General features: G+C 34.9%; 1 protein-coding gene across 1 annotated transcript in view; it reads left to right on the top strand.

The window, feature by feature from the left end:
- ITGA1 (integrin subunit alpha 1) overlaps window positions 1-21612 on the top strand; it is a 160888-nt gene extending 139276 nt beyond the window's left edge. The window contains exons 23-29 of the mRNA XM_025435006.3: window positions 812-914; window positions 4271-4384; window positions 6411-6515; window positions 6678-6782; window positions 7914-8006; window positions 10128-10244; window positions 15317-21612. Of these exons, the coding sequence (XP_025290791.1) occupies window positions 812-914; window positions 4271-4384; window positions 6411-6515; window positions 6678-6782; window positions 7914-8006; window positions 10128-10244; window positions 15317-15361 (682 nt within the window). The 3' untranslated portion in view covers window positions 15362-21612. The remainder of the gene's footprint in view (window positions 1-811; window positions 915-4270; window positions 4385-6410; window positions 6516-6677; window positions 6783-7913; window positions 8007-10127; window positions 10245-15316) is intronic.
- The last annotated feature ends 5230 nt before the right edge of the window (window positions 21613-26842 follow it).

Here is a 26842-nt window from a genome sequence, read left to right as displayed (position 1 = left end):
AAAAAAAGTGCAATGTATACAAAAAGCATAAGAATCAGAGGCAAGTTTAGTCTAAAAATCTTATCATTTTATTAATTTATTTCCTATAGCACTTTGTTTTTTCTGATAACAAACAACAAAAATGAGAGGATTATAGGGTATATACAGATACAGAGTATATCTGTACAGATATCTATACAGATTCTGTGTATATTACTTAGCCTCCAAATTCTATTCACTGTTTTCTATCTTGCCATTATCCACTTCTCTTGGTACAATGGCTTTTTCCAAGAACTTTTCATTTTATTAAAATCAAATTTTGGCAAACACCTATATATTTTTATTATTCATTTCACCAAGTTCATCCAATGAACATGGAGAAGTTGTATGTGAAAGCTTGAATTTTTAAGTTTAGCAGTAAATATAGGCCTTTAATATGAAAAGGTTAGCAATTTTTTAAAAATCTATTTGAAATTCAGCACTTCTAAAAATACCGAGTTTAAGCTTCATTATTCACAAAATGTAAATGACATTAGTGAATTAATGGGAAATTTTCACTTGGTTATAATGAAACTTTTATTTTAAAATATATGTATTTTGGCATTTTAAGGCTAAATAAGCATCAGGGACTTATTGAGCTAAATTATATAATCTTTCTCACCCTCCTCAAAGATTTAATTGTAAATCTCAGGGTAAAAGAATTTTCCTCTGATTTGAAATCTCTACATGTACTTTTTGTGGAATTACCTGGTATAAAGAAAGAAAAGGAGTAAAGTCAAATAAAAGTTAAACTTTGTTATGGTTTGTTTTTCTTGTTCCAATTAATTCTAAGCTCTGCAAGTGAATACCATATTTCAATTGCGGCCAATGAGACTGTCCCTGAAGTTATTAATTCTACTGAGGACATTGGAGATGAAATTAATATCTTCTACTTGGTAAGAAACTAACTGTAAATTAGTATTGTCAAGGAGTAATTTATAAGTTTATAAATTAAAGTATTAAGAGATACTTAGGAACATGTTGATTCAATAGTTAATCCTATGTTCCAGAATTTTCTTATAATTTCATTATTTTGAAGTAATTTTATTTAAAGAAGTATTTACAATTATACTTGAAACAATATTGAAAACCTAAGTCTCTAATTCCTTCCTAAGACATGCTTAGAATGAATCCCTAGAAAAAATAAACCTGTAAAACCAAAGAAGCACTACCTATAAGCCTATAGACTTTATTTACATTATTTTTTCAGTATGAATGAGAAAAGCACTTTTAAAAAATAATTATGACTCTTTCAGGAACTAATAACTTCAAATGCCTTGCTAATATTTTCCTTTACTCAGCAATATGTATCTCAGATATTTACTCAGATATTTACTCAGGTATTTACTCATATTTACTCAGAAATATGTATCTCATTCTACTCATTGCTACCTTCCATATATATCATACTATAACTTATGTTCCTCCTACCTCATCCTTAAGTGATGTTTCCTGTTACAACATCTAGTTTTCTCTTTGAATTCCTCATAATGAACTTTTCCTAACCATATAGCAAACAATTATGGAATTGAACCAGACTTTCATTTTAGGTAATGCCTATTTACAGACACAGACTTGGGTTAATATTACTCAAGTAAATGAGGGTCCGATTCAAATGATGGGCTTAAATGTATATTCAGAAGTATGAAATAATGCAACATTATTATGGGTGAAAATAGTCTCAATCTCTTTGGGAATTGCCAACAGTGGAAAAAGAAGTTCTCTTACAAAGTGAAATAAATGTATGCTCTCAAGATTCATTCCATTGTTTTTATCTGTACTCCTTGCTAAAATTTCTATGACAAGCATGAATGCCAATCACTTCATTACTGAGATAAATTTTTGAAATTTAGGCTGTCAAGTTCTTCTGGCTCCATTTGCTTTTCCCAGATTAAAGAATTCAGCAAAACATAAGGAGGGAGAGAGGGGAGGGGAGGGAGGGAGGAGGGAGGAGGAAGGAAAGGAAGGAAGGAAGGAAGGAAGGAAGGGAGGAAGGGAGGGAGGGAGGGAGGGAGGGAGGAAGGAAGGAAGGAAGGAAGGAAGGAAGGAAGGAAGGAAGGAAGGAAGGGAGGAAGAAATTAATTTTGAATATTATAAATCTTCATATGTTGTTACTAAGGTCCAAACTTGAAACAGGTACTCTCAAACTATTATAAATAATGTTAATATAAATAATACTGTTAAAAATATCTCTGACCATAACCTTTTGTATCTTATTATTTTGCTGGTATAAAATCTGAAATTGGAGTAATGAAATTGAAAAACCATGTGAACATTTTCTTAGGTGAGACTCATTGAATGAATTTACTGCTAGAAATGTACCATAGAAAATTATAGGTAATACAAAGATTTATTCTCAGAGATATCCTATTTTTTTAGTTAGTTAGTTTATTTATTTATTTATTTATTTATTTATTTATTTATTTATTTATTATTTTTCATCTTTACAGCCATCATGGGGCTCCAACTCACTACCCAAAAATCAAGAGTCATATGCTCTTCTGAATGAGCCAACCAGGCACCCCTAGCTTATACTGTTCAGTGTCATTTATAGTAGTTTTAAAATTGAAACCTAGGCACAATTGAAAAGTTAACCATATAAAATTGCTTAATAAATGATCAGATATTAATCAATGGAGAGACTGCTAAAGAGGGCGCATTTTAGATTTAAAAAAAGACCTTAATTCTGCTATTTACTAGCTCTGTGATCTTGGAAATTCTTTATTCTCATTCTAACCTTGTTTCCTTATAGGTTATATAGGTATATTAAGAGAATCTACCTTATTGGGCTGTTAACAGGATTAAAGGCAATAATACAAATAAGAAAATTAGCACAGTGTATAGAATATAGTAAGTGTTGAACATAAATAAATATTGATATTGTGGTTACTAGTAAGCCACTAATGAAAGTCATATTCTCAAAGAATTTCTCAGTTTATGGGGAAACACCATAGCAATACATTTTACAGGTGAGGTGCCAAATTTTGTATTTTATATGATGCAGATTTTATAATATATGCAAACAGGTAAGTTGTATGCTAAAGTGTTACCAGTGTGGTAGAATTATAGAACACTTACTTCTTGTTTATTTTCAGTATTTTTCCAATGTTTCAGTAAAGAACCTTGTTTTTAATCAGAAAAAAATAAATGTTAATTAGAGATTACATGATTTTTTACTATTTAGTAAGAAACATGGAATTAGACTGGGAGGCCATGGCAGGCAAGTTTAAGGCATATTACAATAAGAAGTGGCAAGAGTCTAGGAGCATGATTAAGAGGCCAGGCACAGCTGGTCAGGAATTCCTAGAATTCCAAGATTAAAGGATGCATTTAGTGTTTGGCAACCACAGGGAATGCTTCAAATCTGTGTAACTCTCATTCCAGAAGACTCAGTTAGATCAGTTGAATTTTCTGGCATCTGTAGATTAAGGAGGTCCCTACTCACCTAAGAATTCAGCCCAGGGAGGGTGTGAAGGCCATGGCACCTGGCTGCTCCAATTCGATTGCACCTCTAATACCTGTGGAGACTTTTGAATAGTAAATTCAGCTTCCTGCTGAATTTCATCCTGCCTAGGTTTCCTTCCCTATGAGATACACTCACCTCTGGTGGCATGATGTGATAGTAAGTGGGAATTGTAGTTTAGTGGATAAAAGCAGATGGGCATCAAGAGGAGAGTCAATGTGACTCTCATCCAATTAGATTATCAATCATTATTGACACAGTAGCCCTAGCTGGAGTTAGGATAGTGAAGGGAAGAAGATAGATATCTGGTTTGCCTGTGCAGAGTGATAGAAGATCTCAGGTAACTGGGCTGAGAAATGATTTGTGGGCCTAAGGGGTTATGGCAAACTGGTTGAGGCAAACAAAATATGATCACCTGTTCTGAGTGGATCAAGTAAATGTCCTCCCTCCTTCCCAAGACTAGTATGTCCAAAAAGATATAAGCATAGTAAATTGACACAAAATTTTAATTCTGATATTCCTTAATCCCAGTCCTATTTTGGGAGTGGGAGGATGAAGGAACAATATACATTGTAGCTGATACATATGGCCACTATTAAACACCCCTATTTTTTGCTTTTGTAATTGTGCCAGGTCTCTGTCCAGCCCCATAAACTGTCTGCATTCACTTTCAGATTCAAAATATTACACAACTTAATTTATCAATTAAGAACAGATGTCCTACCTAATACAGAAAGGATGCTGTTGGAAGAGGAAGAGGGAATTACCTTTTAAATTTTTTTCCTGTAGATTAGAAAGAGTGGACATTTTCCAATGCCAGAACTTAAGCTGTCAATTTCATTTCCCAACTTGACCTCAGATGGTTATCCTGTGCTATACCCAAGTGGATGGTCATCTTCTAATGTAAGTCATGTGTGCCTTGGAATTACATCATTATTGCTATTTTTTCCAATTTGTATTTAAAGCCTTTTGTTCCGCATGCCGCTTGTGATAAAAGAGCTTTACCAAAGTGACCTGGAGAAGCATTTAGAAAATTTTAAATAATAACTTCCACTGGCTACTTGGTAGATGTGTTAGCTTCCTACAACTGCTATGGTAATAAATTATCCCAAGTGGGTGGCTAGAAACAACAGAATTTATTCTTTAACAGTCCTGGAGGCCAGAGTCTACAATCCGTGTCAACAATGTTCATTCCCCCTGTGAGGAGGCTCACAGGGACATCTGTTCCATGCCTCTCTCTTAGCTTCTGGTGGCTACTATCAGCCCTTGGCATGCCGTAGCTTCTGGCAACATAACTGCAGTCTCTGCCTCTGTCTTCACATGCCTGTCTTCCTTGTGTTTCTGTGTCTTTGCCTCTTTTTTTATAGCACATTCATCAGTGAATTTGAGAGCCCATCCTAAGTCCAGGACAACCTCATCTGGAGATCCTTAATTACATATGAATGACCCTGTTTCCTTTTACTTTATCTATATGTCTGAGAGGGAGAGAAAGAGAGAGCACAGGAGCAGGGCAGAGGGAGAAGCAGACTCCCCGCCGATCAGGGAGCCTGACTCAGGGCTTGATCCTAGAACCTGGACATCATGACCTGAGCTGAAGGCAGACACTTAACTAACTGAGCAACCCAGGTGTCCCGAAACGACCCTGTTTCCAAACAAGGTCATATTCGCAGGTTCCAGGTCCTTGGACTTGGGCATGTCTTTTTGGAATACTGTTCAATCCACTAGAGTAGACTTTAGACAACTACTTGTTGACTGATGCCTTAAAATGTTTGTTACAGCTTTAATTTGAGGTGATCAAACAGCTCTATAAGGAGACTTCTTAGTTGCTCCTAAGCACACACACACACACAGCTGCACATAAAACAGTCCAGTACTATTTTTTCACGTATCCCAAATAATAGCAGTATCACACCCACTTTGTACCTATAATTTTGAATGAGTCAGTGTGGTAAATTGTTATGGTTCAGTATCTCAGACATAGAAAATCACAACAAATATCGAAGTAATATATGCATATCATCAGCATTTGACAATCTGTCTTCTCTTTAGAGATTTTTTAAGTTAATATATTCTCAGAAGTCAAGAATATTTGCTGTTAGAAGAGGAACAGTGACAGTTGGATTATAATATTTAAATGTCTCCCTAAAAGCAAAGAAAAATTAAACCTCTACCATTGCTCTCTAATCCAAAAAAGCAGGTTTGTGAGGATGTAGAAAGACTGTACTTTTCCTATTGTGCTTTTCCTATTACTTGTGAACTTTATCCTTATTACCTTCTGTCAAGGATGTAGAGTGTCTTGATACATTATCTTATTAGAGTAAGTCTAGTAAAACCATCCAAGAATGAGCTGTCTTATTAACATGGCATTTTAACATTTATAGAACTGCCTACTTACATCTTCCTCCCACAAAGACCATGTATCTTACCCTTGATGTTTAGAGACTCCTAAAATATTATTGGATGGGTACATAAATACAGATGAAAGCCCCTCTTTTTTTTTTGCTTGTTTCACAAACCATCATATAAGCCATCATATTGAGTAATAAATGCTAACCCTTTTTTTCAGTATAGTTTTAATTTCTTTTCTCTCTCTGTGTTATGGGAAATTACAACTAATGTTTGATGAAAACAATAAAATAATGAGTGTATTACTTACTCAATATTAAGTTCCACTAGCATCCTTACTTTTTTATAACAACCTCACTGATATCTATGACAATTTAAAAGTAGCATGCTAACAGTAATGATTATCTGGGAGTGAGTGTATATGACTGCCACAGAATGGCTTCTTCCATATCGCACACTCCCAAAGATGGATCTATCATCTGTGACAATAGCTGTCACTCACAGATTCTTCACGTTGTTACACAAGTCATTTTTCCCTCTGACATCTGGCATTGTCTGATAAAAAAATATTTTCATTTCTTAGAATGCAAACTGCAGACCCAGTAGTCTTCAGGACCCTCTTGGTGTCAACTCTGGGAAGAAAACAATTATATCCAAATCTGAAGATCTCAAACGAGGCACAATTCCGGTAAATTAAGATAACCAAGACAAGTGCTAGTTTTATCTCATGTTTTTTAACTGAATATATTCACTATAAACCTAAAAATAGCTATCTTATAGAATATTTTAATATGGTATCTTTTTATCAAATGGCAAAGATATTAATATATACTTCTGAACATTTAAACAGGACTGCAGTACATGTAAATTTGCTACCATTACATGTAATTTGATTCCTTCTGACATGAGCCAAATCAATGTTTCACTTATCGTATGGAAACCAACTTTTATAAAAGTAAGTGATTGCATTTTTCTCTGCAATTATTGAATTATTGAATTCAAATTATTGAATTTGTTCATTACTTAGTATATGCAAAACAGAATGCCTTTGTAGAAAGAACTGGAAGTATAAGAAAATATGGTCTAAGTCCTAGCTCTACTTAACCAACTATTTGGGTCTCATCTTGTTTGTTAGTAACTAAGTTATCTCCAAGGTCCCCTTTCAGATGTATACTTTTTTTTGTCTCTCTTATTCTTTTTTTTTTTTTTGCACCTCTAGAAATAAACACTGATACAGTATAAAAGTTTGTATTTATCTTAATACTGTAGAAATCAGTTAAGAGACAAAGAACTGTAGAGAGACAATGCTTGACTCCTTGACACCATTATTAGCAAATAGAGCTAACCTGTATTATGGACTCATTGTATTAGATCAGACTTTATATACATATATATACATCCTATATATAGGATGTATATATACACACATCCTATATATAGGATGTATATATACACACACATTTATATATACTATATATACACATGCATTTATATATACTATATTTATATATATACACACATATATAATTAAAATAGGAAGATTATTTTTTTAGCCCCTAATAGTCAAATCTGTCTGACAACAAGTTACTTTAAAACTTAATCCTTTGTATTTTATATGACTTCTTTCTCTCTTAGAAGTGTTTGGTTAATTATATGAGATTTCCATTTTTTAGGTTTGATCATATGAAAGTTGCTATTTTTATAAGTCACAGACTGTTGGATATTGGCAATTTCATGTATAATGTGTAATCCTACACAAGCTCCTATATAAAGTTCATTACTAGAGTGTACCTAGCTATATGAAAGGGAGGCAGGGTTTGAGGTTTATTTTTGCTAATGATAAATCTGAAGGAAATGATTTAGAAAATTGTTCCGTTCTATAACAAGGATCTAAGTGACAATTTGAGTGGAGAAAAGAGGGATGGGTCATCATTTGAAACCACCAGTTTCATTAGAATGTTAACAAAACCAGTGTTTTTAAATCTCTCAGGTAAATCCCAATTTTAAAAATTGTACTACTCACACATGACTAGCTCTCACTGTGATTAGCATAATATATTGAAAATATATCCTGTTTTCTTTTCAGGCACGTTTTTCCAGCTTAAATCTTACTGTAAGAGCAGACCTTCAAAGTGAAAATACATCCCTGATTTTAAGTACTGGCAATCAAAAAAGAGAGGTAAGTGCAGCTCTAAGTTTTGAAAAACATTATACATTTCACTCTGAATTTTGTGACATAATGTATTATAATTGCTTATAGAACCTAAAGCAATGACTAGCTAGTCACTAAGTAACAGACACTTTTTGCTTCAAATTATACTTAATTAGCTTCGAGTGTGATTTCAGTTTTCTTTGTAAGAAACTGGGAAAAATCATGATATTTACAATTAACATGTGATGTTTGACTTTACTGCTTGTAACTATCACAATAAATTGATGTTTTTACTTTTACCTTGATAACAAATGATGCATTAGTGATTTTCCTCCTTAAAAAACTGACATTATAAAATGCAGTTGACATCTGAAGAGCAGACTTGAAAAACACTTTACAGAAAATGACTGTACCCTGTACAGAAATAAATGTAAATTTTGAAAGGTTTCCTTCATTTAGTCATTGGGAAATCTGAAGCAAAAATGAAATATTACTCCCTCATACAAATGCTTGCTTCAGTCCTTGGTAAAAATAAAATGATTTGAGATCTTTTCTCCTGTTTTATTACAAAATAAAGCCAGACACTTATTATAGATGTGGATTATATAAGCATTTCTCCTCTTATCATGCAGAGGCTTAAATATCCCATGTTGATAGATGACTTATATAATTTTTTTTGGAAGCTACCTAACATTCAGATGTTGTTTAAAAATTTCTTATTTCAAATTAATACTTATTTCAAATAATTCCAATGTTTTTGACCCCTGGTAAGTATTAACCTTTAAATAATATATGCATATAATGTTTACTTACATTTTAAAGAGCACTGATAGATGCAAAGTTGTTCCACATGCAGAGAAGCCAAAATTTTACCAGTAAGCACCCCTCCTCCCCCAAAATGAGAATATATTATATTGGAAAAGAGTACCTTTGATTCCTAGATATGTTTTGTTGAAATGTTATAATTAGCTTTATTTTCCCTAAATGTTAGTGTAAAATTCCCCATGGAATTATTATTCAGCATCTTACCATAAAGGAAAATTATACCTACATTGTTAAAATTACTAAAAGTGATCATTTTGTAATTGCGTGATCTTAGAGAAGTCACTGATCTCATCCAGATTTCAGTTTCTGTATCTGTAAGTTCAGGGAATTGTTTCAGTTGTATTTAAAATCTGTCTTGAAAGATCTTACTCTGTATGATGTACACTCATGCCAGCTTTGTGTTCCCAGAGCATCAGCAGTGACCCACACAGAGCGATCTGAGTTTGTATCATTATCCAACATTTGTAAATATCTCCCCTGTTCATTTTCTTTCTTACCTCCAATCTTCCCCCTAGCTTTAGGAATTGAGATGTTCCCTGTTACAAGCAAATACAAAAACTTGAGCTATCATCAGTCATTGATATCTAAACTGAATTAGTTTTTTTTCTCAGAAACCTAGGGATGAGACACAAGGCAGACAAGTTTCACTGTGATTTGGATGCCATGCTGAGTAGCTAGAACACCAAAAGCTGTTTACTTCAAAGTTTCGCTTCAGTTAAGACATAATTTATAGACTAAAGTCGATTGGCAGAGACAGTGTGTTATGATAAAAAGTATATGGGAGTGAATATATGCACAAAAATTCATGTTATCTGTACACTTGAGATTTGTGCATTTTACTATATGAAAATCATATGTAAATTTGTAGACAAAAAATAAAGCACATTAAAATTAGAATTAGAAAAAGACCTACTCAGGTTTTTATGTCAACAACCTGTGGTAATGTTCCAGCCTAAACTTTAACCATCATGATAATGCAGTAAAGTCCATCAATAAATCTTTAAAATATATAATACTCTTGGTTCTTACTGAGTTAAATTCACCTCTGCTCCTGAGCATTCTGATTCATAGATGGTTTATTCTTTATGTATACATTTCTAGAGCACACAATTATAAATATTTGGGGTAATAATAAATTTGACATGCTTAGAGATTTTGAATAGATGAAGGGCATTTTTAAATATAAACTCATTTTTTTCTCTGTATGTAGTAATCAGATTAAGTACATTGTTTGCTAGAAAATTATAGCCTGCAAGAACTCAACATACCAGGAGTTATAACAGGTGTTTATCAATATTAACAGTCTTGTTTAATAAATTTCAGTTTGCCATTCAAATATCCAAAGATGGGCTGCCAGGCAGAGTGCCATTATGGGTCATCCTGTTGAGTGCCTTTGCTGGATTATTGCTATTAATGCTGCTTATATTAGCACTGTGGAAGGTAAGAACCAAAGTTCCTTTGACTTCCTATTTCAACTATCAACAGCAAATTGGTGACATAAATTATTATTTATCCATGCTGTGTAATATAGTAGTATACACCCATTAAAAATATTGAAGTGGTGACCAAGACAAAAGAAAAAATGTGTATCTCAAACGTTGTGCACAACTTAATCTCAGTTTTATAAAAGAAAAAATAAATCAACAAATCCAAAAATCATGATGAGTCTCTCTGGATGTTAGGATTGTAAAAGACCTTTATATGTCTATTACCTTGAGAATTATAAAGAGAACTAAGACAATAGCATTTATACTAAATTTAATAAAGAATAAAATCCCATTGAAAAGTTGAATTTAATGTTTTTCTAATGAAACATCAAATTGGTGTTTATACTAACATAATACCACTCTGTGTTTTACCAAGTTGTTTTATTGAATAGCTAAACTTTGTTAAACCAGGTTGTGGTTACATATTTATTTTTCCAATACCAGAGCAGCAGAATTCTCTTTTAATCAAATAGTTTCAATAAAAAATTTCTGTCCCACAAAATTGCCAACTATTCCTATCCTTTTTGACTCTCTTACAGTAACTAACTTTCTTTGGGGAGGGGTGGATTACACTCATAGAGGATGATAAACAAAGCCAAGTTAAAGATGTAGGTCAGTAGCACTTAGTTCAGTAAATAGCTTTCTCCAGCAAAGTCTCTAAGACAGAATTCCTTGCTTTCTCAAACCTCCAGCTCCTCCTCTCACTTTACAGGATTATCAATGCTGTGTGTGTAATACCTGGTTTTGCCACAACGTGGTACCCAAGACCTGGCTTAGTGGGGTTGAGGCTGTGCTTGAAGTAAAGAATGGTTTCTTCACTTATCTGCACCTCTATTACAGAGAGCATTTTATTGTTGATTTCTTCCAGTGTGCTCTTCTATTCTGAGCACTGCACTTGCCCATATAGTTTTAGGAGGGAAAAGGAAAGCCAGAGCTGGTACTCAGATAGGTTTTCTCTGGTGGCATATCTCTGCTTAAAACAAATATGGTTTATTCCACTGGTTTTTTGGTCACCAGCCTGAAGGAGCATAAAGGTAAAAACAAACACATTCTTCCATCCAGTAAATGTTTTGTTGATACATTCTGCTGGCTTCTTGGATCTCTTCTGGCCCAGGAAGGAAGGTCATTTAGCAACGTTTGGACTGCTCTGACCATCTGACCAGGAGAGGTGGTTAGTTCAACCACTTCAGTGAGAGACCCAGCAATCAGAACTGTGACTTTACAGTAGACAGGAAGAGAATTAGAACAGACTGCGGGCCTTCTGCATATAAGAACTATTTAAACTTTTCCACTTTAATGTTAACATCAACCTTCTGAGAAAGACATGGCCCTGAGCCTCATTTTGTTAATGAGGACACTGACATGTACAAGAGTTAAATATGTTCCCTGAAGCCACATGATTTATCAGGTTCAGAGCAAGGACCTAAATCCAGACCATTTTACTTCGGTGCCAACACCGTTAATGAAACCCTTACTTTGTGTTCTCTCTTCCTTTTATTTGCTCTTGCTTTCCTTACAACCTTTCCAACTATGTATTTTAACTGTATCTCATATTTGATGACATTAAAACAAAGAGTAGTTAAGTAACTCCCAAGATTACCAGCTAGTAAAGGACTGGATGCAAGAGACGATCTGTCAGCGAAGCCCATCCGTTTCCAGTATCTCCCACTGCTAGAGGCTATGGGCAGTGCTCTTTATTCTGGAACTCCAGGAATTGGGTTTTGTTCAAGAGGTTCATGAACTTTCTGAAATGTATAAGAATATTTTGTTTTGGAATGAGAGTCCCTGATTGGATTCAGACTTTCAGCAGCTCCATTATACTAAAAAAGAATTAATTGCCCCTCCTCCTGCTTCAAATCCATGTTGAACTTCCCTGAAGCATGCATGTATTTGGTCTGCAATAGATTCAAAAGAGCTACTCTCATCCCCAGGGATCTTTTTAAACTAATTTGACCTGGAGCAGAAACCTCAGGACTATCCTTTCTTCTTGCTTCTTCCAAATCTGACCACTTTGGAAATTCATTGGAACTTTCAGGCTCCATACAGGGGACAGGCCAGATTCTTCCTGGAGCTATGAGTCTATTTCAAAAAACACAGTCTTTATATAATTTATCCTTGCAGTACACATGGTAGAAATTAAAGTTTTTCAAAATCTTAGTAGTAGCTTAATATACTTACTATTGAAGAGAGAAGGCTTGGGATGCCTGGGTGGCTCAGTGGTTGAGTGGCTGTTGTTTGGCTCAGGTCGAGCCCCCGGTATCCTGGGATTGAATCCCACACTGGGCTCCCCACAGGGAGCCTGCTTCTCCTTCTGCCTATGTTCCTGCCTCTCTCTCTCACTCTCTTTCTTTCTCTCTCTCTCTCTCTCTCTGTGTCTCATGAATAAATAAATAAAATCTTTAAAAAGAAGAAGGAAGAAGGGAGAAAAGAAGAAGAAGAAGAAGAAGAAGAAGAAGGAGGAGGAGGAGGAGGAGGAGGAGAGAAGAAGAAGGGAGAAGGCTTTTAGGGGGCACAGGTTTAAATAGATTGAGAAACATGTTCTGGAATATAGTACCACACATTGAGGGAGAAGTCCAGTCAGGCCAATATAACCAAGAGAATGGAATGAGACTCAGCCCACAGAGGAACTCTAAGAAAGCAGAACATTTTTCTCTCTTAACTTGATTTCATACTGATGCCTGTTCCATCTCTGATGATTTATTTACTAATCCTAAAGCTTTATTCTTCATCCAATATGTATATCCTTGGTTGACGTGGATGGGGAATAGCACCACCATTTTTTAGTCTTTTATATATTAGTTAAATTTATTCATTCAACATTTATTCCATATTATAGTCAGTAAGCACATAATTTCTACCAGGTACTGTTAAATCTGACCCTTTGCCATAGGGTTTGAACTAAGGAAGCATAAATAAGATCTATTACTTACCAATAAGTAAATATGGAAAAGCAAAGAAGGAAAGTGAAAGTTGTAAGTCTGGACACTGAAAACAAACTTAACTTGTTTTTAATTTTGGCTGGTATCAGCCCCAGCCAGTTTTAAGCTATGTACTGTTTTACCTAGTCTCCACTCTTATGACCCGATTTCCACTAACAACCTTGTTAATAGAATTAGTTTAGTGGAAAAGTTCAGATAACACAATTAAGTTTTAAAATAGAGCACTAAGTGGATCAGTCAGTTGAGCATCCAACTATTGATTTCAGCCCAGATCTGAGTTATGAGATTGAGCCCTACATCTCCATGCTCATCAGGGAGTCTGCTTGGGATTCATCTCTCTCCTTCTCCCTCTGCACCTCCCCCCTGCTAGCTCTCTCTTTCTCTCTCTCTCTTTCTCTCAAATAAATAAATAAATCTGAAAGAAGAAGGACAAGAGAGAAAGAAAAGTCTTACAATTTACCACCTGTTTCTGTAAAAAGCCTTGTCTGATTTATTTTCAATTCAGAACATTGTAGGCCTGATAGTTTATGAATCCAGAACTTTTATTGTTGGCTTAAAGAGAAAAACTCTGAGACATAGAACTGCAGGACAAATTTATTGTTTTTTCATATTTTTTCATGTTTGTCTATTGTCACCTTTTCCTCATCTGCCACCAACTAGGTTCTGATATGATGGAAGACATAAAGCCCTGCCATGGTGGAAGACATAAGGAAGTTACCGTCTTTAACTTAAAACTGCATTTTTGACCATTTATCCCATCTAAGCAGTTACTCAGTAATGATTTTTTTAAAATATATCATTCCCTTGCATAATTTACCATAATTTCATGATTAAAATTATATGGAGGTACCATACTTTCAAAGAATTAACTCATTGTCTGAACTATTATAATCTGCTCTCTAATTAAAAAAAAATACACAGACTTTAAAAAAAAACTCTTGAGGACCCTTATTTTCTTTTATTTAAAATACCCACATTTTATTTTTTAAAGATTTTATTTATTTATTTGAGAGAGAAATAGATATAGCAACAGAGAATGAGTGGGGAGGAGAGCCAGATGCTGAGCTTGATGGATTCCCAGGACCCTGGGATCATGACCTCAGCCAAAGGCAGATGCTTAACCAACTGAGCCATCCAGGTTTTAGATGAGATTATTACAAAGGTCACTTCCAGCCCCTATACTTATTTTTATTATAATGTACAATAGGAAATAAATAAAGCACATAATTTTTATAATGCCCCAAATTACAAAGTATAATGAAAAGTTACCCACATTCACCTCTAGGTGAAATGTCTTCTATGTTCAGTGAGATCCTTTTCATATTCAAATGATACAGCATGTTTTTCAAGAGGTACTTCCTGTCAAACCTATAAAGGCAGATGTTCTAACACATTTAAAGTTAATCCAGACAATATCTCCCCCACCTCTCAAGCCATAGTACATGTGCCAAATTCCCCACCAGCTCTAATGACCTCAATTTATGACCATCAGTGATTTGATGGAATTTCTCTGCCATATCTGTGAGAAAAAAGATGGTGGGAAAGTGCCATTTAATGCCAGCTAACTGTAGTTTGTATGTCTTCCCAAATGTCTTCCCAGAACCTTTTAAAGTTAGTTCACTCGGGCAGCCTGGGTGGCTCAGCGGTTTAGCGCTGCCTTCGGCCCAGGGCCTGATCTTGGAGACCCGGGGTCAAGTCCCACATCGGGCTCCCTGCGTGGAGGCTGCTTCTCCCTCTCCCTGTGTCTCTACCCCTCTGTCTCTCTGTTTCTCATGAATAAATAAATAAAATCTTTAAAAAATAATAATAAAGTTAGTTCACTCCATGTACTAGTTTTTACTAGGAGACATGATTATATTTAACCAACAAAAAAGTTTAAGATGAAATAGCAATTTGATAAATGTCATTTCTTGACATTCAGTATTACTTAATAGGTCAATGAAAAAAAATCCTCTCAATTATATTAATTATTTGTATGCCCAGAATCACTAACATAGTATTAAATTAAATTTTATCCAAGTAAATTAGTATTTATTACATAAATTCAAATAATTAATTGTGTTACTATTTGGTATTTTCTCAACAGATTGGATTCTTCAAAAGACCACTAAAGAAGAAAATGGAGAAATGACATAATTAATAGGAGAAAAAAATAATAATTATTCGATGATCTATCCTCAGGTTTGCCTCAAATATGTGACAAGAAATTTATTAATACAATTAAAGACATAGTCACGTAACTTTACATAATCCATCAGGGATTAATCACTTGGAAAATAACAGATCAAAGAAGATCCAAAAACAATACCATAAAGATATATTTTATAAAATGATGAAAAATATTTTTAAATAGTCATTTGTGTTATTTAAGTAAAATTACAAAGTGTTTTGAAGATGAAGAATAACATGTACACCTATATTTATATATTAAATCAGCATTCAGAGTATTTAAGGAATGCATAAAAAGATTTTTATGATCATTGATAAATTAAGCTTTTTCCATTGATTCCTGATGGATAGCCACATTCAGCATGATAGTTAACATATGTAAATGACAAGAAAGGAATTAACCGAAAACAATCACTTCTCCCTGTTCAAATGAGAAAATTGTTCTGATTAACGTATATATAAAATATGGACTGAAAATAGAATTAAGTCACAAAGAATACATTCAACATCTTTGTGTTGGGTTCTGTACTTGGGAAGTGTGGGTTTGTTTTTTTCCTAAAGTGTTTGGAAACTGTTGAGCTGATGGAAAAATCAAGCTAGACTTGCTTAAAAGCAGCTCACTGAATGGATTAATTTAAGCTTTCATAGAACATGCTTAATTTTGACATGAGCCCTAAAACTCAAAACTTTATGCTGAAAACACTTCACAGCAGTTTTGTGGGGCGTACCAGCGATTTGACATGACAAGCCATGGTATGTGTGGAATATGCTACGACGGCTTCTGAACAGAACGGGACAGTGCAGGCTGATGCCCCGGAAACGCTGAAGTCACCTTTGCTGAGAGGCTTTTGAACGTTAGGGGTCCCAGGATGTAACCAAAAGTAGGACTTTTCTCAACTCCTTGGCACATGGTTCATTTAAACCCTCAAGCTGTGAGAGTATGTTTATTTTTAATTTTTTTAAAAGGTATTTAATTTTCCAAACACATTTCTTTTTTTTATGAAAGGCACATTCCATTTCAGTATTGCATTTTACCAAGAAGCCACTGCTTTTTAGTGTGGCATAATCATATTTAAATAGAACGCCAGAAATGTATTTTAAACAATCTTAGGCTTGAAACTTTGCCCCGACAGAGAGATATCACACCTCTGTATGAGCTTCTTTGCTCCTGAAGTAATCACTATGGTGCATCAGACTCTACTGTAGCATAATAAGCTCCTAGGTGGCTCTGTTTCTTAGGAAAGTAACAATGAATGAATGTATCATAGCTGCATGTGTGAACTACTGCTGTAAAATTTGCTGATACTTCTGCAACAACTCCATCTCACCACCTGGCTGACCATCGCAAGACCAGCACCTGTCCAGCACCTTATCCAGAAAGTCCTGTATTCTACTTATCTCAAAAGCATCAAATCAAGGGAGAAATTAAATGCTATGGATTTCACTTTTAAAACTAATTTCCAAGGAATTCTCCGAGGACTCAGAGTTGGCCTACCTCATGGTTCTCCACATCTATGTCTAAGATCCAACAACCAAAGCCATGCACCTAGGGAATGCCAAGGTCATCAATACTAGAAGGCTCAATCTTCCAGAGATTTGATATCCTCCTGCTGGCCTGTCAGTGTTCAGAAATGTCCATTTTGGGAATTTCCTTCATTCCCATTACCTGTCTCCAGGTTCAGAAATCATTCTTCCCATATGTTCTTTCTTTTCCCAACAGAATTCAGGTCTCTCTTACTCAGAGTCACCATGTCGCACAACTCCGGTGCACAGCCTGTATGGCAGCATTGCTCCAATCTCAGCACATTCTTAGAAGTTAATCTAACAGGTGAATTTAAATTCACACTTGGCCTCTATGACTGCTTGGCAAAGAATTCACATGCATTTAAACCAAATATATTAACCAGAGGGGAAAGATGGAAACAACGGCATTTTAAACTTGTTAGAAAAGACAGCCATGGGGACAGATGAAATAACTACTGATAAGCCTGGCATAATTTTTAACATAAGCCGTTCCCAGTTTTCAAGTAGAATGTTTAATGAACCAGATATCACTTTTCCCTAATACTATTATTTGTTGAGCTTTATGTGTGTATATATGTGAGCATCTGTATGTCTATGTAAACACACATGTACACACACACATGAATGCACAAACACAAATCAAATACAAAATACCTCAAAAATACCAAATGACAGCATTTGACAAAAGTGACCAAAATAAACACAAAAGCTACACCAATAAGAAAAATTTGATTCATCCATTTTCATTCATTCATTCATTCATTCACTCATTCATTTTCAATAATATTTAGTTTTAGTGCATAGCTCTGCAACTATCTAAAAGATGTATATGTGGATGTTTTGATTAAAATAAAAGTCAACAGTACAAATGTTCAGTACTAATACATAGTCAATGATTAAGAAATATACTAAACTATTATTTTATACTAAAGTACATATTAATAAGAAAAGTGAGTGCTATTTAAGACTGAGCTTATGCCAAAAACTTTTAACTTTGGTAATTTACAAAATTGATTATTTCTTCTACTGTGAACTAAAATATGTATGAAGTCCCTTTCCAGACCAAACTTAGAATGGTATATTGGTAAATTATTCAACAGCTGGGTCTCCAGGAGGAAAAATAACCCCCAATTTGTATCATTTGCCAGTTTCCATGATTTAAATAGTCTTGCCATAGCCATATTCAAGCTACCAAAATAATGCTAACCAGCTTGCAAAACTCCTGAAAATTGATCTGTCAGCTCTCATGAACCAGTATAAACTGGCTTCAGCACACTATTGAAATAGATTAGGTGATAATAATAGACAATAGATAGATGATAGATATACAGAGATACATGTTAGATATATATATACATACATAAATACACACAATATAATCATATTTCAAATTATGCTTTAAAGTCTCATCTCAAGCCCAGAAGATATAATGCTACATAGTCCCTCATTCTTCAATTTCAATTTCTAGAATTATAGCCTTTCTTTAATATTAAGAAAATGATATAAACGTTCAGGAGAAGCAAGGAGTTGAAAGTAAGAAAATATAAAGGGTGACACAATGAAAGTCTGACTTTTACAGCCACAGAGAATCTATTTTACTTTCTCTAGGAATCCAGAGCTCTAGAGCAAGATTATGAAAGTTCATCCTTTGCAAATATTTGTCATTTGTGTGATCCAACTTGAAATTCAGTTGTCCAGTTTATTCGATTATTTTATCTAAGCCTTAGAGTCATGGGCAATTTAATCTCTGAATATTTCCATGTCATGAGTATGCTTAAAATGAGGCTTGTAAGGGGAGATTTTTTTTTTTGCAAAATTTGATGCTTAGTCAATCATAATAAATGTACCTACACATGCAAATACCTATAAATATATCTATTCTCTTTTCCTTTTACAAAACCAATATCTAGACTCAATTGGAAAACAAATATCTACACCAAAAGCCAAAGATGGTTGCACAGTGTTTGCCTAAGCTGGGTTGTAGTGGCTGTGAAAAGCTGTGCGCACATTCTCTCCCAGCATCCCCTGAAAAGGCCACAGTTTATGGAGTGAACAGCCACTCCTCCAGCTTCCATGCAGTGTGGTAGAGGGTAATGTCTTTGTCAGACCTGTGGTAATCTGCACCGTGTGAAAAAACTATCTAGCTTCGCACAACACTGAGAAAACTAGGGAAGACCCAGGCTCAGAACATGACTCATGCTCTAGGTGCGGTCACATTATTGTTCAAATGAAGAGGCTTCTGGCAAATCTTTTTTTTTTACAAAATAATATCCTATGCATCCTTCATTTACTTTCAGTGCTTCTCACGTCCTCTGCATTAGTCATCCCCCCACTGCCACCAAGGGAGATTTTTCAAGACTATTGGAGAAAAATCTGTTCACATGTGCTCTCTGTTTGCTGTGAATATCAGCTTCAGTGAACTGATCATTTATATGTGATTTCAGGCCTTGGTTCTCCAACACTCTAAAGGCATAACATGATATAGGCATAACGTAATGGGGACAAAATGCCTTGTACTTCAAAGAAGGAATATCTTTACCCGATTTACAACCCTTTGTGGGAGACTGTCAACAACTACACCAAAGGTTACAGGAAGGACTGGTAGGATGTGGCCATCAACACCCCACAATCCCCATCCTCAGCCATGGATTTAATAATCCAAAAAATTAAAAGAGGGCTATAAAGTCTTCAGACTGATGCTATCTTTTAATTTAATTTAACAGCAGATTTTTTAATTCAAACACAGTTTCAAGGAGAGTCCACTGGGCAACCCCTTTCATATCAAACTACTCTCCCTAAACCTTTCCTACACAGAACTTCTGAAACCACCCCTAGATGTTAATTCTGCAGTACATTGCAAAACACTCAATTCTGCTGTTTCCCAAATGGAAGCACTATTGTGCAACATCTTATGTAAAACAATAAAAATAGAGCAAATGTCTAACATTATAATCTGGTGAACAAATCAGCATCTTTGATCCTCATATTAAAATTTAATCTTGAATTTAGAAATTCCAACTACAGCCTTTTACCATCGACCTTAAGGAAACCTGAAGGAGCATATGTTGGCTCTTAAGCCCCAGCCCCATTGTCTTCTTCACATCTGACACCAGGAGGTCCAGTTCTTAACTCATGGGAATGTATAATTCTTCCTCTATAAATGTCCTGAGCTTAACCCCTGAATTCACTACACCCCAGATCAGCTTGGCCCCACCCCATATCACATAAGCACTTCTTGCCAAAAATTTACCATACTGAAAAATATGGAAGGGTGAGTTATCACTTCAAATGTACTCTGCTTTCAGATCAATTTTTCCTTTTTAAATATATTAAAACATTTTCCCCAAAACTAATGAGTTCAGAACTTTATGTAAGACTTCCTTGCATTTCCCTCCTGCCACTGGTTGGAGGATTTCAGTGCTGTGAGGACTAGGCAGGAGAAGTCAGAGCCCATTTGCAGAATCTCTCTGCCTTCTGCCTTCCAGTTGGTATCTTCTCTTCTCAAGTGCACAGTGGGGATGTTTTGTTTTGATTTGGAACTTCCTTGGCAAGGCCATTATAAGCCCTGTGCGTCTTGCAGGACTTTGGGTGGTTGCGTGTTTTTCTGCTGAATTGAGGTTTGGAAATCCTTTAATTCTCTGACACACCATGGAACTCATGACAGTAAACTAGGGACTAGTGACACTCCTAACTATGATATTTGATTTTACCATATTTCAAGTCACATCTTCATGGAAAAAAAAAAGACTAAGTGGAATTTTAGAAGCTCTTCTGCAAAAGACTGAGACTCAATGCTTAATCTTTTATTCAATCTGTGCATATAGACTGAGGACAACATTTTAAAGAGAGATCTTCCAGATAACACAGAATGAAAGCCAGGTATCCTCTTGAACAATTCCCAGTAGACATTACTTTTTCCCACCCCCCATTTTTTAAGAGAGAGATGGAATGAAGAAAACTGACATATTGTTCCTCCACAGCAGAACCCAGCAGAAGGTAAGCCCCACACAGAAACTGATCGTGGCTTTCTGAGAGATAGAGAGTAGCATGGTAGGTCCAGTGCCAGGTGGCAGTCTTCCTGTCATGCCCTCCCCCCCCCCCCCCCCCCGCCGGCCCCTGGCCAACCCCGGCAGCTTGCATCTTGAGAGAAAAGAAAATGGAGCAGGAGAGAGGAAATGAAGCTACTTATCTTTTATATATACACCCTTCCTCCTCAAAATACCACAAGCTCCCTTAGACCACATCATACCCACACACAATACTAACACATGTAAATTGTTGATTAAATAAAAGTATATTCTTACTTGCTTATTAGCTGGGGCTAATTTCCTGGAGTTTAATATACTTTGTCTCAAGTAAAAACAGTCATTTGAAGCAGCAACACATCAGGTCTTCTTCATACTGGAATAATTTCACACAGGATATCCTGATCCTTCGCATTTAATTCTGACACCTCCTGGCCTTCTTTCAGGATGCAACAGCTGTCTCTCTGCTTTCTTCATAGGAAACATTGGCCTGTGGAGAGAATGGTGTACTGTGTATTACTACTGTGAGGCTGTAAAATTGTTAGCAGACAGTATGAAGAATCGTTTCTATTTGATTAAAAAGAAAACTATTGTGTATAATAACTACTGCCCTGAAACATGTATCATATCACTCCAATAAAGTTTTCAGCATAGTCTGACATAAGATATATTGCATTGTGTATTTTTTTATTTACCTCAGAATAAACTTACTAAAATGAATAACTTAAAGGTATGTGCATTTCTATAAGACTTTTATTGGACAAATATATTAGAATAAAATGCTTTAATCTCCTTCAAAGACAAATGAAGTGCAACCTTGTAGACTCTAGTAATTTATGAGATGCCTAACTTAAACCCATTTTTAAAGATCATTTATCAGGTCATAGTCATCAAACTGATATAATTAGAAATAGATGAGATAATAAAAGAGTATTTTGAATATCCAAGATATGTTGTATCCTGCACACTGATTTGAGGTCAGAGGTTTGGTATTTTTGGTATAATTCTTTCTTATCTTGTGCATCAGCTGCATATCATACGTCAAAGATAAAGGAGCATCCTGTCTTATCTATTAGTTTTTTTAAATGACTCAAAGAAGAATGGGATTGCTGTGATTTTAAGTACATAAATTGTATCCAAGATCAGTATTTCTTCCAAAGCTCCAACTTTTTTTAGCTCCTTAGTAGGTTTTCACTTTGATAGACTAAAAGGAAAAAACAAGCAAACTAAGTATGTCTGTGGTGTTTCCTGTACACAATACAGCAATGTGATTAGTCTTTTGCAAACTTGACACAAAAACCACAGAATCCATATTACTACATATCTCTTTCTAATGAGATGTTTTAATAATAAATAGTCTGTTGTATAACAATAGATTGGACCACATGGTGAGAAACAAAAAATACTAAGAAGTGAGGGGAAAAGGGTTATTTTTTTATTTAACTTATAATTCAAAAAAATAAAATTATTTAACATATAAGGGCTAGAAGAAAATATAGGAAGGAGTTTTAGTAGTAATCACACATGTTCATCTTATACATGTTTTCATCTTCAAACCATGCTGTAGGGTGACTGAGGTATTTTTGCAGAAGAAACAAGCTGAGTTATGAAGAGGTTATTTAGAAGGTCTTGTACTAATTTGTGTCAGCACATGTCCCCAGTGCCCTGTCTTTTCTCTCCCAAGATGAGAATACACAGGGAATGTACTAGAAAAGAATCTGGATATATTTGCTATAAAATAAATGACATACATCAGAATTTGCTATTCGTAAGATCCAGAGCATAGGCGCAACATTTGCTTTCCTATGCTTTGTGGTGCCTCTTTTTACTTTTATAAAATTAATGTAATAATTCATAGGCAGATGTCAAGAAAAATGTTCACCAAATAGCAGTGATCAATGAGGACTACAGGTGACTTCTATCTTCTTCTCCAGAATAGTTATATTATTTGACATGTTTTTAAATAAGTGAGTATCCATTTTTAAATCAGGAAAGAAATAGGGTAAAAGGAAGCATATACACATTGTAGACACTCTGAAAAACAGAAAAATAATTTAAAAACAGTCATTACACTAGAAAATACTAACATCAAATTGTCCTTTTTCTGAGCATACATGCTTATTTTTTACTTATTTCTATTTTGATATACTTGATATCATAGAGAACATGGTACCCTGTACCTTTTAAAAATGTAACATCCTATTTTTAATTTTTTTAGTATTAAAATGGTGATAGCCATCAAAATCTTTCCCTTACTCTGGAGCTGACAATAAGAAGAAAAACTATTCCCTCTCACATTCTAATTTAATAATCTTTATACATGCCATACTAGAATTTTCCATAGTCTAGATGTCAAATAATCACTTTTTTACCTAATTCTTCAAGCAGGGGTGAGATGGGCTGGACAGCAAGGAGTCCATAGGGGAAGATGGAAAAGACAGTCTTATCCAATAGCAAGTATGGCTTCAATGATTATGCAAAATCAACTGGGATATTTTATTAACAATCCTTGAAAAGGAAAGATTTTTTCCAGAAACAAGACCTGTCATCATTATATCAAAAGTATTACAAGCAAATGAAGTCAGTGAAGGGGAAACAGGACCAAACAAAACGTGAGACATAGAAAACACACAACAACTTGGCAAATGTTATTCCATCCATATCACTAGTTATGTTGAAGGTGAATTGTCTAAACACTCAAATAAAAAAAAAACAGAGATTGTCAGTCTGATAAAAGAATAAAGTCCATTTATGCGCCTTCTAGAAGAGAAAGACTTTAGATTCAAAGGTACAAATCAGTTGAAAGGGAAATGAAGGAAACAAAGATACACTGTGCAAACAGGTACCATAAGAAGACTGGAGATGGCTGTATGAATATCAAACAAAATGAACTTTAAGATGTATGCAATTCCAGACTTGGAAAGAATCTAATTCTGTGAAAAAGAAGGAGATCCCTAGAATTCTTCTAAGTGTACAGAAATCCAAGTGTATACTTGAATTGAATTTGATGTATTGCAGATTTTCAAGAACACATTGGTGGCTGAAATGAAACTTTCTGTGTGGATTAGAGCAGAATCATGGAGCCATTCCACTCTGAGAATTGAGTCTTAAATCAATGGGTAGGGTCCCTGACCTGCACAAATTCCAGCTACAATGGTCCAATTCCTCCCTTATGGCAGAAATAATAGGGCAAGCACCATTGTCTATAGGCACCCAGGCTGCCAGCCACTTCACAGATGAATGCAGTTTGGTCATGTGCCAGTGCTCCAGTTAGTACTTGACTGGCAAGAACTGGCTTGAATTAATAAAAGCAGCATTGAAACATCTGCAGGTTTGGTCTTTAGCTTCCACTTTGCTCAGCTATTTTTTTGTTTTGTTTTGTTTTTGTAGTATCTTTCAACCAAGCATGTGTGGCATGAATTCATTTAGATACCACAATCCTGAATGGCATTCCAAAAACAAGAGTGGAAATGCCTCAACCTGGTAAATAAAGAATCATATCCAGAATTGGTCATCAGACTGTAATTAGTGGAGCTGGAAGTTAGCCATACCCCAGACTCTAACCATCCTCGATGAAATGCCCTTGGCTCTTTAGTTTCACATGCTGAGTCTCTCATTTTCTATTTTCTTCCTTCCTTTGCTCTCAGACTTTTATATTCTATTAGCACCCAAGTACCATCTGCTATTCCTTTTCATTCACTTTTCAAACACTTCTTTCATTCTTACCCATTCTGCATACTTCATCATTATAGGATGGGTAAATCTGCAAAGATTCCAATTAGTGTATTATTTGACAGCACAGCAGTTTTCCACCTTCTAAGATGGACCATATCTTCATGAGTGAAGATTGTATGTTTAAATGAAGAGTCATTTGTATTCTATAAGAGCTATAAGAATTGGCACAAGTGAAGCAGGTAATTTTGAGTGGAACTGATGGGGCTGGGTGAAGTATCCCATTTTTCTAAGAGGAGAGAAAAAAAGGGAAGATCAACATTTATTGCCTACATGCCACATAACAGACAATTCTCTAACATGTCATTTCATCTTATCACTAACACTGTGGTGATACTATTATTATTTTTGTTTTACAGGTGATATAACTGAAACTCACAGGAGTTAAGGGGCTACTTCAAAGTTATAAAGCTAGTAAGTGGTGATGCTGAAATAAAAACCAAGTTCTATCTGGTTCCAAAATCATTTCCCCCAACTTCAAAGGCTTCAGAAGTCATGGGAATAGAAATGAAAACACAGAGGTGCAAAAGAACACATATCAATATTTGTAGTAACTGGTGCATAGTAGATACTCAGAAAATATTTGTTTATTATTAAATGAATGCAAGAATTGATAATCTGAGTAAAGTTTTATTTATCTAGCTATTTTATCTCTTTGGGAGGAAAACTGTGAACATATAATATGGTCACTAATCGTAGACTCTTAGATTTGAAGGCAATTTAAAAGTCATCTAGTACTGGAAATTTCTGTACAACCTCGCTGATAGTGCGATACATATTATATAGTATGATAGCAAAATACAACATAGCTATGATGCATTTTGCAATCTAACAATCATTATTCATAGTGACAATACAAATGGGTTCTTGATAGAATTATGAGAGTTTATAAAGTGAAAGAATGCATTTTAGATAGACTATATTAGCTCACGTATGGCACTGCAAGGGGTCAAGAAATCAGTACCACTTATTTAAGATTTTAGATACAATAGCCAGTTCTTGGAAATTCTAATTCTCTTGGCTTTTTTGCTGGCCTTAGTCACAAGCCAGTTTATTGCCCTTTACAGAAGGACATCTGTGTCCCATGCTTGAAGAAGTTGGGTAGAAAGTCAATCTGTCCTTCTTTTTAAAAAATCAGAATTATAAAAATGTCCCAGAATTCCTTCCTCCCAGCAGACTTCCACTTACATCTTATCTGTCATACAGTGTTACATGACCATTCCAAATTGCAAGGGAAATCGAATATTTAACTTCTAGCCTCTATAACAGAAGTAAGAGATGAGTTGGGAGGAATTGGGTATTAAATGATTAAACTCATAATGTCCATTCAAATGGTATTTCAAATATAATCAACATGATTACTATCAAATTTATTCTTATATGAATGGAACTGAGGCCAGGAAGGATCTCTGAGAGCCTTTCAACTCCCAAGTGCTATGAAAGTACAAAGGAAAAATTTTAAATATTTTTCAAGATGATTTAACACATGTTCCTCATAATATATCATGAATCTATATAGTGTCTTTGTAAGATTTATCTAACATTTAAAATTCTAAAGCCGTACATTGTTTTAAAATTAAGACTTTATTCATTTATAAAATATTAATTTAACAAACATGTATTAAGTATCTACTGTATGCAAGTAATTCACTTGAAAACTGAGGAGCAGTCCCCATTCTCTCAAAGAGACACCAAAAGACGGTTTTTATCTGAAAGCCATTCTTTGCTGACAATTCTTTGGAAAATGCTTTTGGCAGAGTTGTGAGTTAAAGGTGTTGACTTTCAAGCTCCAGTCTCTCTTTCTCAAGGAAGTCCTACTGAATGGCTCACTATGATTTCTCCCTTCTCTAAATTCCCTCAGTAATTATAGTCTGTCCCTGTCTTTTTGGCACTAAATGACATTTTAATTTTATGCATACACATTTACCCATATATACCTGTTCCAAGCTCTTCTGTAGATAAAACTGGCCTTCCATTAACAGTTACAAATATCCTTGGATGTATCCAACCCTTTGTTCTTTGACCTTCAGTCTACCTATTCCTGGCCCTTAAAAATACACTCCCTCCAATTCTTTCTGGAATACCCAAAGACTGTCTCATGTTCATGAGTACAAGTTCTTGGTTATCAAGTGGTGTCTGTCATTTTCTTCCCCTAGTTCTTG

The sequence above is a fragment of the Canis lupus genome, chromosome 4 (genome assembly GCF_003254725.2).
Source record: "Canis lupus dingo isolate Sandy chromosome 4, ASM325472v2, whole genome shotgun sequence".
Classification (NCBI taxonomy): domain Eukaryota; kingdom Metazoa; phylum Chordata; class Mammalia; order Carnivora; family Canidae; genus Canis; species Canis lupus.
This window is presented reverse-complemented; position numbering and strand designations above follow the sequence as displayed.